We start from the raw sequence: 12,759 nt of genomic DNA, 5'->3' as shown, positions 1-12,759 counted from the left end.
GAGAAGGGCAGAACAAAGAAGATGAAATCAAGCTCTCCATGCTATTGCAATCCTTAATGTGGATGACCTCCAGTTTAATTGAATGCTCTATTAAAGAGGAAACATCACATGAACAATTAAAAATAATCAGTTTTTGAATGTCATTTGGGAACATTACTTGAAAATTTCCATCTCCATTGTTACACAAACTACTCAACCAAACTGTTTTACTTTTGCCATAACCACGCTTCATTTCACTATAAAAATCTTCATCCAGTGGTCCTACAAAAATATCGTATGTACTTAGTGATCGGGTCTTATCCCGAGAATTGAGATACTCCACAAAGTCAGATTGACCTTCAAAATTGCATACCAAATTTTCCAACTCCCTCAAGCATCCTACTTCCTTTCCCTTAACTGTTACTTGAACGTAGTCATAATTAGTCTTCCCCTCTAACATGAAGAGTTGTAGGTGAAAGAGTTTTGGTAATATCCCAGTAGGAAACTCCTTTACACCACATCCATCCATCCTCAGATACCTCAGGTTAGATAGACATTGCATGTCTTGAGGTATCTTTTCAAGTTCCCAAGTACCAGAGAGATCTAGCCTCCTCAGTGCTGTGAGCTTTTCTAATGATGGTACATGTATTAAATATTCACATTGTTTGAGCAATAATGCAGTGAGACTCACCAGTTCAGAGACAGAATCAGGCAATTCTATGATTTCTGTACGAGACAGATCAAGAACCTTGAGCCCATGCAATTGTGTGAAAAAAGAATCTGCAATAAATTGCAAATAAGGATTATCACACAGCAATAGAGTTGAAAGATTGGGACATCTTGGTGAATGACTAGAAGGAATTTCCTCGAAATAACAATGCTTCAGAGAGACTCTCACTAGATTCTCTTTCCACATATCCACATCTGGTAATTTATCATTATATCCCCCAACCATGACTGGAGAGTTTGTTTGGAGTATTTGGTGGGCCATGTCCCTAATCAAGTCATGCATCTTGACAGTTGTACTATGATCACCATAACAAGCTCTTTCCAATAAACAGACTTTTTCAAGTTTATCAAGCATCGTGCGGCCCTCGTCAAATGCTGCTTGCCTGCTCCTCATTCCTTCAATTATTTCCTCGTCGATCAAATAACCTATCAGCTCCTCCCTTTCAATCCTATGATCTTCAGGATACAATGCACAGTACAAGAGACATTGTTGTAATGCTAAATCATTTAGCTGATCATAACTAAACCTCAATAATCGGAATACCTCATCTTCCATTTCCTTATATTTTGATTCTTTCAATTTCTTCAATGTATTCCTCCACTCATGTGGCTCATCCACTCCTCTCATGCTTGCTGCTATTGTAATAATTCCCAATGGCAAACCAGCACATTCCCTTACAACATTCAAAGCAATTCCTTCCACTTCTGAAGAAAATGCTATGTCATGTCCAAGTCTCTCAATAAACAAAGTCCAAGCTTCTTTCTCCGAAATAGGCTGCACTTTTATCGTGTGTTGGGTTTTCATCTGTTGACAAACCTTTGCTGATCGAGATGTAAGAATCAGCTTGCATCCCTCCTCAACTTGGTCAGGAACTCCCAGCTTTTGCAGGTCAAAAGCCTTCCACAAATCATCTAAAATCAGAATCCATTTCTGTTTCTTCATTAATTCTTTTTTCAACGCTACCGCTCTATGCAGCTCCTCATCTACCTTGGAAAGATCTAAACCAATTCGTCCTGCGAGACTTGTCTGCAATCTAGGAATGCTGGTATTATGTGAAACAGTAATCCAGTAAACAGGAGTCTCTGGTCTTTCTAGAAGCTGATTATGTATATGTGTCCCCAATGTGGTCTTTCCCACTCCGCCCATCCCATAGATACCAATACTTGAAACTTCATTGCGCATCAACAAAGATGAGATAGTCTTCTTATGTTCTTCGAATGCTTGACCCACCATTTTTCTCGTTGGCAGTGCATCTCCTTTAATCTTATTTGTGTTGCATGCAGCCCCTCCAGAAGAGCAAGCTGCTCCAGGCTGCACTAATCTTCCACGATTGTTCTCCACGTCCTCCTCCCCCATTAAAAAAGCAGAGATTGCATTCATCTGACCCCAAGTTTCCCCTTCTAATCGTTGCACTAGATCTATTCTTTGTGTAGCTTCTTCCCCTGTATTATCATGTGCATCAATCATGAGTCTCCTGGAATGCTGACTAGATCCATCACCAGTGTTTTCCATGCCATTTGCCGCTGAGTTCGGACAAATTCTCTCTTCCTCCGCACCTTGTTCCATGCCATGAACTCCCACTTGTATCCTTCCAGCATGCCCTGCCAAACTGTCAACTTCTGCATTGCTTTGTTCCAACACTTGAACCGGTACTGGTTCTATCCTGACTGCAACCATGTTCTGCACATCGTTCATATTGGCATCATTGTTTACTGATGGAGAACAGAGTTGATCATCTGTTGGTCGGGATGAATCTCCTCGAGGCTCATCTGTTTGATTAATTGATGGCCTCTCATGAGAACTACCTCTCTCCAGCTGCACAAGTTCAGCCTCTCCAATCAAATCATTTGCCCATGCAAGTTCTCCAGTGAAAAAAGGTCCTCCTTGTTGTGCCATCTCTACATGGGTCACTTCATTGTTCTGTTCTTGCGTTGAAGCTGAAATTGCATTAGCGACCTCGTTACTGCTTGAGCCCGCAACAGATTTAAGTTTCTTTTCTGGAGGGCTATTATTAACTGCATCACAAGCTGCATCTCGAACTTCTTCTGGAACATTTTTACAAATTTTAACACCACGCCGTTTCACTCCTGCCAAATGCAATTTGATCCTCGTAACGGAAGTACCTTGGGAAAAACAATGCCCACAAAACGTACACGTCATGCTACCATCATCCATCTTTTCAGCATATTCCCAAAAAGGATCATTTGGTCGACTCATTTTGATCAGTGGCTCTATAGAAAAGAAAAAAGAAAGAGATATGTCAACACGATGCCCTATAAAAAAATAGAAATTCAAAGGAACATTGAATAAAAATCAAAGGAAGTTACTCTTAATGGACGGAGTTACAGTAATAGCACAGAGAGAAGAGCGGTTCAGGAGAAAACAATAATGGAGGGGAAGCAAAATCTCTGTTTGATTTTTTCTTTTTTGTGTTTTCAGTACAATGGTCAACAATAGCTTGGAAGAGTTGTTGTGGAAACTTTGCAAAGGATCTGCAGAAAGAAATATATTAGAATGATTTTCTTTATATTAATATATTAAAATAAAAAATGCTAACGCTTGGACCCGTCAATGTTTAATATACTTAAAAAAATTCAAGCAATAGTTGCAAGTGAAAAACAGAAACACCAGCAAGACGAATAATTCATATATTTTCATATTTTAATCTCTTTTATGTCACTGTGTGAGTCTCTCTATGTTTATATATAGTCGTGCAGTTTTTCACTATTTGTCCCCTTCCAGTGTTACAAATAAGTTCAAGCTATAATATGGGGTACTATGGCAACAAACATGGACCAATAGAAAAATAAAGTTTTACCTATGTTTTGCATGAGGACATTAAAAAACTGATTTATCAATTAGTGTAATGGAAATGTAATTAAAATGAAGCGCCTTTCGGCTTCATATAAATTCTTAACTCTCAAAATTAATTATTCCAATATATATATATAAAAGGAAGAAAAACATGCAGCTAAGACAGACAGACAAAAAAAAAATGAAATACATAGTTTTCCTTAAAAGAAAAGGGAACTTGAAATACAAAGTCCTTATGTTTATAGGAGGAGAAAAAAATAAAAGTTATGTTTATTTTTTTCCACAGATGATGAAATACTTATTTTAATTAGGCACTTTCCTTCACTATTGTCTCGAGATCTTTTAGTCACAATTAATAGCAATTTGAATTAATTTTTCTAATTAGTAGGCAATAAATTTTGGTGGATGATGACTTCCTAGATGAAAATACTTAATTAAATAATATGCAAAAATTACAACCCTTAATAATTTAATATCCAGCATGTTGTTTTACTTGAATGAATCAAGTAACAAAAAAAAAAGATAAATAGTTTACCTTAACGTTTCTGGCAACAAAAAAAGGTTCTTCAGATTGTTTTTTTTTGCCAACTCAGTGATTTTTTGACCCGTTTTTGGCCGAGTCAAGCTTTTTCTAGCATTTTCAACCATTCCGGACGCAACCGTGGTGTCCATTTTGTGAAACAGCACACTGAAGTTACTGTTTTGGCTCTTTTGAGCATAAAAGTGCATGTTTTAACAATTTCGGGAGTCCATTTGTAATCCAAAGACATCTTAATGGCTGATATTCCAGAAGAAAGATTAGCGGAGAATGCTAGTATACCTCCACAATACATCCCGGTATCGAGTACCAAATTTGAGGTGGAGAAGTTTGATGGGAAAGGTAATTTTGGCATGTGGAAATGTGAAGTCATGGATATGCTTGTCCAAATAAATTTGGATTTCACTCTAGAAGATAAACCGGAGGATTTGGATGATAAAAGCTGGGAGAGGATAAATTGGTTGGCCTGCAGTTCCATCCGACTTTGTCTTGTAAAGGATCAGAAGTACACCTTTTCAGAACAAAACTCTGCAAAGAAATTATGGCAAGCACTGGAGGACAAGTTTATGAAGAAGAGTATAGAGAATCGTCTCTACTTGAAGAAAAGGATCTTCCGTTTTCAGCACAAGAAAGGTACTTCCATGAATGAGCATCTGAATGATTTCAATAAAATGACAGCTGATTTGAAGAATTTAGATGTGGAAATTGATGATGAAGATAAAGCTCTGCTGTTATTAAACTCACTGCCTGACATATATGAACATCTCGTCACCACTTTACTGTATGGTAAAGAAAAGATTAAATTCATTGATGTGTCCAATGCTTTGGTGAACAATGAGTACCGGAAGAAGGACCAGATTGTTCACAAGGAGTCAACATCAGAAGCATTGACAGTTAGAGGCAGAACAAACCCCAAAAGATTTCGAGGGCGAGGGAGATCTCGCTCAAAATCCAGAGGAGAATCATCAAACAGACGATATCTTGCGAAAGATGAGTGTGCCTTTTGTCACAAAAAGGGGCACTGGAAGAAAGATTGTTCAATCAAGGGCAACAAGGAAAAAGATGAACCAACTGTGAACGTTGCACGAGATGAGGATGAACGAGACTATGCATTCATGGTCTCATCACCAGAAAACCATTCTGGTGAATGGATTCTTGATTCTGCATGTTCCTATCACATGTGCTCTAACAAGCACTTATTCTCGAGGCTCGAGGAGTTCGATGGAGGAGTTGTGTTGATGGGTAATGATGATGTCTGTGAGATCAAAGGGATTGAGACTATCCATCTGAAGATGCATAATGGGGTAGTCAAGACACTAACAGAGGTACGGTATGTACCTGACTTGAAGAAAAATCTCTTCTCACTTGGAGTCCTAGAATCCAGTGGTTATAAGATTATCATGCATGGTGGAGTCCTCAGAGAAATCCGTGGTGCATTAGTTGTCTTAAGAGGCACGAGGAAAGAAAACTTATATTTCCTAGATGGATCTACAGTTACTGGTACAACAGCTGTTTCCAAAAGCATAGAAGATGATGAAGCAGATAATTCCAGACTTTGGCACATACGCTTAGGGCATGCTGGTGAAAAGGCTTTGCAAGGATTAGTCAAGCAAGGTCTATTAAAAGGCGCTAAGACTGGGAAGCATGGGTTCTGTGAGCACTGTGTTCTTGGAAAACAGACAAGGGGTCAAGTTTGGCACTGCGGTACACAACACAAAAGGGATTCTAGATTATGTTCACACAGACGTATGGGGACCTTCAAAGAATGAATCTATTGGAGGTAATCGTTGGTTTGTTACTTTTATTGATGATTTCTCAAGACGAGTATGGGTGTACATGATGAAACACAAAGATGAGGTCCTTGATATCTTTCTGAAATGGAAGAAAATGGTGTGGAGACTCAAACTGGAAGGAGAGTTAAGACTCTTCGGTCAGATAATGGTGGTGAGTACACTTCAGATCCTTTCTTTGAAGTTTGTCAGGATGATGTGATCAAGCGACATTTTACTGTTCGCAAAACACCACAGCAGAATGGAGTAGCAGAACGCATGAACCGCACATTGGTGGAGAAAGTCCGATGTATGCTATCACATTCGGGACTAAGCAAAGTGTTCTGGGGCGAGGCATTAAGCTATGCTCGTCATATTGTTAACCGGTTACCTTCAGCAGCATTAAATGGAAGAACCCCCTTGGAGGTATGGTCAGGCTCTCCTGCAAATGATTATGACTCTATGCGTATATTTGGTTGCTCGGCATATTATCATGTTACTGAATCCAAGCTAGATCCTAGAGCCAAGAAAGCTATATTTTTGGGCTTTAGTGGAGGAGTAAAAGGCTACAGACTTTGGTGTTCTGAATCAAAGAAAGTGATTTTGAGTAGAGATGTCACTTTTGATGAGTCTGGCATGTTACAGCAAGAGAAATCATAGGAGAAGGAAAAACAGTCTGGTAATGCACAACAGGTGGAGTTGGAGACTTTAGTCATTCCTGTAAAGACTGTTCAGACAATCCCTACTGAAGGAGATTCAGATGAAAGTTCAGATGAAGAGGATGCAACAACTCCAGCAACCACACAACAAGAATCCATTGCAACGAGTAAACTGAAAAGAGTTATTAAGAAACTTTCTCGGTATTGTAACATGGTGGCTTATGCACTTCCAGTGATTGATGATGGAATCCCCTACACCTACAAAGAAGCAGTACAGAGTGTAGAAAATGCAAAATGGAAAGAGGCAATGGATGAAGAGATGAAATCTCTCCACAAGAATCAGACTTGGGATTTAGTACAACTTCCTAAGGGAAAGAAGATAATTGGTTGCAAGTGGGTATATACCAAGAAGGAAGGTAATCCTGGAAAAGACAACATCCGATTCAAAGCAAGATTGGTAGCAAAAGGCTATGCTCAAAAGGAGGGGATAGATTATAATGAGGTATTCTCTCTAGTTGTTAAGCATTCATCAATCCGTATTCCAAGATTGGTAGCAAAAGGCTATGCTCAAAAGGAGGGGATAGATTATAATGAGGTATTCTCTCCAGTTGTTAAGCATTCATCAATCCGTATTCTGCTAGCCTTGGTTGCATAGTTTGATTTGGAGTTAGCCCAACTTGATGTGAAAACTGCCTTCCTACATGGAGATTTGGAAGAAGAAATTTACATGTCTCAGCCAGATGGTTTCAAAGTCACTGGGAAAGAGAATTGGGCTTGTAAACTAAAGAAGTTATTATACGGATTGAAACAATCTCCTCGCCAGTGGTATAAGCGATTTGACAAGTTCATGGCAGAACATGGATACACACGGAGTCAGTTCGACAACTATGTATATTTTCGCAAACTTCTTGATGGTTCTTTCATCTATTTGCTCTTATATGTGGATGATATGTTGATTGCATCAAAGAGCAAGGTGGAGATTGATAGACTAAAAGTTCAATTGAGAACTGAGTTTGAAATGAAGGACCTTGGAAAAGCTAAGAAGATTCTTGGCATGGAGATTCAAAGAGACAGAAGAAAAGCCACAATATGTTTGACACAGACCCAAAACTTGAAGAAAATTCTACAGAGATTTGGGGTAGATGGTAAGACCAAGCCTGTAAGCACACCTTTAGCTCCTCATTTTAAGCTAAGTGCTTCAATGTCTCCACGCATAGAGGAAGAGCGCAAACATATGGCTCAAATTCCGTATGCAAATGCAGTTGGTGCATTAATGTATGCAATGGTTTGTACGAGACCAGATATTTCACATGCTGTCAGTATGGTGAGCAGGTATATGCATGATCCGGGAAAGGGTCACTGGCAAGCAGTTAAGTGGATTCTACGATACATTCATGGCACAACTGATATTGGTTTGAAGTTTGATAGGGATGATAGACTCGGACAAAATTTAGTTGGTTATGTGGACTCGGACTATGCTGGTGACTTAGACAAGCGTCGTTCCACAACAGGCTATGTGTTTACACTTGCTAAAGGGCCTATAAGTTGGAGGTCAACGTTACAATCAACAGTAGCTTTGTCAACAATTGAGGCAGAGTACATGGCAGTAACAGAGGCTTTCAAGGAAGCTATTTGGTTACATGGGTTGATTAAAGATTTGGGAATTGTTCAAGAGCACGTGGATGTCCATTGTGATAGTCAAAGTGCTATTTGTCTTGCAAAGAATCAGGTTCATCATTCCCGCACCAAGCACATCGATGTTCGATTTCATTTTGTTCGAGAAATTGTGGATGAAGGGGATATTCTGCTACAGAAGATTGGTACCGCAGATAATCCAGCTGACATGCTCACAAAATGTGTCTCAGGGATCAAGTTCCAACATTGTTTGGACTTGGTCAACATCTCTCGGTGTTGAGCACCTTCAGGGTGCAGCGCCATATGGCGCTTCAGAGGCAGCATTGATTGATCACGAGGATTGGATGGAAAAATCTTGCCACGGTGGAGATTTGTGGAGATTTTATTGATAATAACAATACCCCACCACTATGCTTAGTGGAAGCACCATTAGTGATTAGTGCCACAATTTGTGGCATGTTTCAAGGCTCTCCTTTATGCTCTCCTTTCTCCTATAAATGGAGACAAAGAGAGAGCAATAGAAAAGAGTGCAAGTGAAGAGGTGTGTGCAGTAAGTGCAACTTTGAGAGTTGTGAGCAGATTTGAGAGAAACACCGAGTGTAAGAGTGAAACACTGGGTTTTGGGGTTGTACTGGGGTTGAGTTGAGTGTTTGTATCATTCCTCCAATAATATATAATATGCTGCCTCCGTGGACGTACCCGGTTTTGGGGAACCACGTAAATCTACTTGTTTGTGTTTTATTTGTATTTGCTTTCGGTCCAGTATGCACAACCCTCCTTGGGTGTTTTTATATCATTTTAATAATTTTTTAAAAAAATTAATGTAAAGGAATTAGACTTCATTCTCTATTTTTCCCCATATTACAAGCCTTTGTGTATCTAAATATCTTACATTAAAATTTTTCTTAGGAGTAAAAAATTCAATTATTCACCTTGTTATTGTTATCCTACAACTTGTCCTTAAAAAGATTCAAGCAATAGTTGCAGGTGAAAAACAGGAACACCAACAAGACGAAGAAGATGAAGTAAAAATACTTTACCTGGATTCAAGATGTCCTCCAAGAGCTGCCTTGCCTGAGCAGTATTCAGAAAAAAAGAGCAGAAAGCACGGGCAAGAGAAGAGTATATGGTTTTAAGAAATAATTTACTGGGAACAGAGAATGGTATAATGAGATGAGATGTGGAAGAGATTGTTACAGTAATAGCACAAAGAGAAGAGCGGTTCTGGAGAAAACAATAATGGAGGGAAGCAAAATCTCTGTTCGATTTTTTCTTTTTTGTGTTTTCAGTACAATGGTCAACAATAGCTTGGAAGAGTTTGTTAGCAGTAACCTGTTCGACCTCAATAATGTTAACGAGTGGATCCCAGTTGTTGTGGAAACTTTGCAAAGGATCTGCATAAAGAAATATATTAGAATGATTTTTTTTATATTAATTTATTGAAATAAAAAATGTTAACGCTTGGACCCGTCAATGTTTATCAATTTTCCAGTAGTCATGACAGATTGTCTTGAGTGTTTAATATTTAAATATAAATTAATTATTTTATTGAATTTTAATTTTATTTTGATTAGAATTATAATTTATATGTGAGCCAACATATTAAAAACTTAATGGATCTTACATATTAAGAATTATTTGTACAAAATTAAAATATGATGATTAATAAAGTATAATTTTATTATAAATAAATTTTAGAAATTAAGAAGTAAAATATAATTAATAAAAGAGATTAAGATTCTAGACGTAGAAAAATCAAATAAGAACTTGATTGTATAAATTTCTAAAATTATTATGAAATAATATATATGATATTTTTAAGGAGATAAAATGATATTTTACCACTAATAGAATTGCCAAGTTTTTCATAAATAAATATAATGTTAAATCTCATATTTGCTTTCATACGAAGTGATAGAACATCTAAAAACACTTATTTTAATTAGGCACTTTCCTTCACTATTTCTTTCCACAGATGATGAAAGAAATACTTATTTTAATTAGGCACTTTCCTTCACTATTTTCTCGAGATCTTTTAGTCACAATTAATAGCAATTTTAATTAATTTTACTAATTAGTAGGCAATAAATTTTGGTGGATGATGACTTCCTAGATGAAAATACTTAATTAAATAATATGCAAAAAAATACAACCCTTAATAATTTAATATCCAGCATGCTGTTTTACTTGAATGAATCAAGCAACAAAAAAAAAAAGATAAATAGTTTACCTGAACGTTTCTGGCAACAAAAAAAGGTTCTCCAAGTGTTTAGTTACTGGTTCGCTTAAGCAATCAATAAAAAACAGGGATATGAGAAAGAAGAATGGTTTAGAAAAGAAACAACCAACATGGTGGAAGAATCAAGCAATAAAAAACAAGATATAAATAGTTTACCTGTAAAAATAGGATTCTCTAAGTGTCTGGTTACAGGTTAGCTTAAGCAATCAGAAAAAAAACAGGGATATGAGAGAGAAGAATGGCTTAGAAAGGAATGCTGGAAGAGAGAGTGTGGAAGTGATTGAATGTTAAGAGGAGGGTCTGCAGCTGCTTCGTTGGCTTAAGCAGACAGAAAAGGATATAATAACACAGAGAGAAGAGTGATTCAAGAAAACAAATCAATAATGTTAACGTGTTGACACAGTATATATTAGTAAACAATTGCGTGGAAGAGTTTTTTAGGAATCAATAATGTCCATTTTCACAAGAAAACTCTTTAATGAGATCGGATTTTTTCTAAAACATGAACAAACTGTTAAATATTTCACATGTCAATTGCTCTACCCAATTGTTCTTAAAACTTTGAAAACCCAATTGTGGACATTATATAATTTAGAATAGCTGTAACCTGTTCGAATGTTAACGTCTGGAAATTTAGAATGGCTGTGACCTGTCCGAAAGTCAACTTGTGGAACCAATAGTTGTTGAAACTTTGAGAATAGGGAGGTAATTATATAATTCAGAATGGCTGTGACCTGTTCGAATGTTAACGTGTGGAACCAATAGTTGTTGAAACTTTGAAAACAGAGTGGTAATTGTATAATTAAGAGAGCTGTCACCTCTCGACCTCAGTAACGTTCAAACTTGGAAACTATAAATCAATTACCTGCAGGCAGGGTGCTGATTTAAAGTGGATATTATATAATTTAAAGTGGCTGTAACCTGTTCGAATGTTAACGTGTTGAAACGTTGAAAACAGAGTAGTAATTGTATAATTAAAAGAAAGGCTGTCGACCTCAATAACCAAAGACAAAACTCCTAGCTCCCGATACAATTGACGCGGCGTGTAATGTCAATAAAAACTTGGGTTTTCAAGTTCTATAGTTGAAGTTCAAAAATATAAAGAATTACAGAGAAAAATATGATATTTTCTGAAAAAAATTATAATTCAATAATTTTATCTTAAAACAAAATACCAAGTCTTTATATAGAAGTTTAAAACCAACCTGACCAAGAGAATCCAAAGCTATGTAAAAAAAAAACTAATTAGAATCCAAAATTAACTAGAAAAATAATTAAAACAACAAAAATATTTTTTGTGCCTAATTTGCAATGATATGTGTGGTTGATGACTGGAGGTGTGAGCCCTTTATAAAACTGGATTTGTAGAATTATCGGGTAAAATTTAAGGATGATCAAATAGTCGAATCTAAAGTTGTAAAAGGACCAAGGGCAAACCAGCTATGATCACTGCACAAAAGGAAATCGCAGTACTACATATCCTTTCTAGCCTTTAAATATCCGAGAGGAAATCGCAGTTTGTTCTTCGTTGCTTTAGAATCTACTATGAGCAACTTTTTATTGGCTCTTTCGTCTCCCTAAGGTTTTAATTTTAGAAAAATCTTGATATATGGCACAATTTTGAGAGAAAGGGGAGCAAAATGTTGAACAATTTCAATATCGAAAGATCCATAAAAATATGTCAACCATGAGAGGAGGTGATCATAAAGATATGAATTCCAAAGAAAATCACTACATTTCAGAAATAACTGTTGAATTTTTTTATCAGTGATATGAATAAAAGAACCCAATGTTGGTTTAGATTAATTGTTTATTTAGTTTAATTACAAGGAAAAGCATATAAATTCTATAAAAATAAGATCAAAGTGACAAAACAATCATGCTCCAATGAAATTGCATAAATTTAAACTATATTGTTTAGTAACACTTACTTAGATCACGTAGAATCCAATTTAGATGAAGATAAATTGTTTTTGAGTGTCAAATTATTGCTCTTTTTTTGAAGCAAATGCAATGATTCCAAACAGCTTTTGAGAATTCCAATAATATCATCTTGTTCAATTTCACTACTAAATAATATCCATGAATTTTAGAAAATAAAGCTTAAAATCTCTCTTGACTAGAAATAAAAAAGAAAAAATAGAGCTTAAAACTAAAGAGGTAGAAAATCTCTCTTATAAAATATTTTTCTTTTTTTTAATTTTTGAATCATTTTATATGCTATATATAAAATATAATTTTTTAAAATATATTATTTAAAAAATACTTTAAAAAATAACTGAAATGACACTCTCAAAACTAATGTAAAGCTCTTAACATCAAATTGAATCTTTTTGTGTGAACTGACAAAAATAACTGAAAATAACTGAAATGACACTCTCAAAAATATATTATTC

At 36.2% G+C, this 12,759-nt stretch overlaps 1 protein-coding gene across 4 annotated transcripts in view; it reads right to left on the bottom strand.

The window, feature by feature from the left end:
- Window positions 1-10,884, bottom strand: part of LOC7484084 (probable disease resistance protein At4g27220) — a 33,637-nt gene extending 22,753 nt beyond the window's left edge. Inside the window, exons 1-5 of one of the 4 annotated variants that reach the window (XM_052449579.1) lie at window positions 10,520-10,884; window positions 10,355-10,408; window positions 9,165-9,518; window positions 3,037-3,201; window positions 1,526-2,940 (exon numbers count right to left, since the gene is read on the bottom strand). In XM_052449579.1, coding sequence (XP_052305539.1) covers window positions 1,526-2,926 — 1,401 coding nt within the window. In that variant the 5' untranslated portion in view covers window positions 2,927-2,940; window positions 3,037-3,201; window positions 9,165-9,518; window positions 10,355-10,408; window positions 10,520-10,884. The remainder of the gene's footprint in view (window positions 1-1,525; window positions 2,941-3,036; window positions 3,202-9,164; window positions 9,519-10,354; window positions 10,409-10,519) is intronic. The other 3 variants (XM_052449580.1, XM_052449582.1, XM_052449581.1) reach the window with 3 other exon arrangements.
- Between the last annotated feature and the right edge of the window lie 1,875 nt (window positions 10,885-12,759).

Source organism: Populus trichocarpa, chromosome 19 (genome assembly GCF_000002775.5).
Source record: "Populus trichocarpa isolate Nisqually-1 chromosome 19, P.trichocarpa_v4.1, whole genome shotgun sequence".
Classification (NCBI taxonomy): Eukaryota; Viridiplantae; Streptophyta; class Magnoliopsida; order Malpighiales; family Salicaceae; genus Populus; species Populus trichocarpa.
The sequence above is the reverse complement of the archived record's forward strand: the minus strand, read 5'-3'. Positions and strand labels throughout refer to the sequence as shown.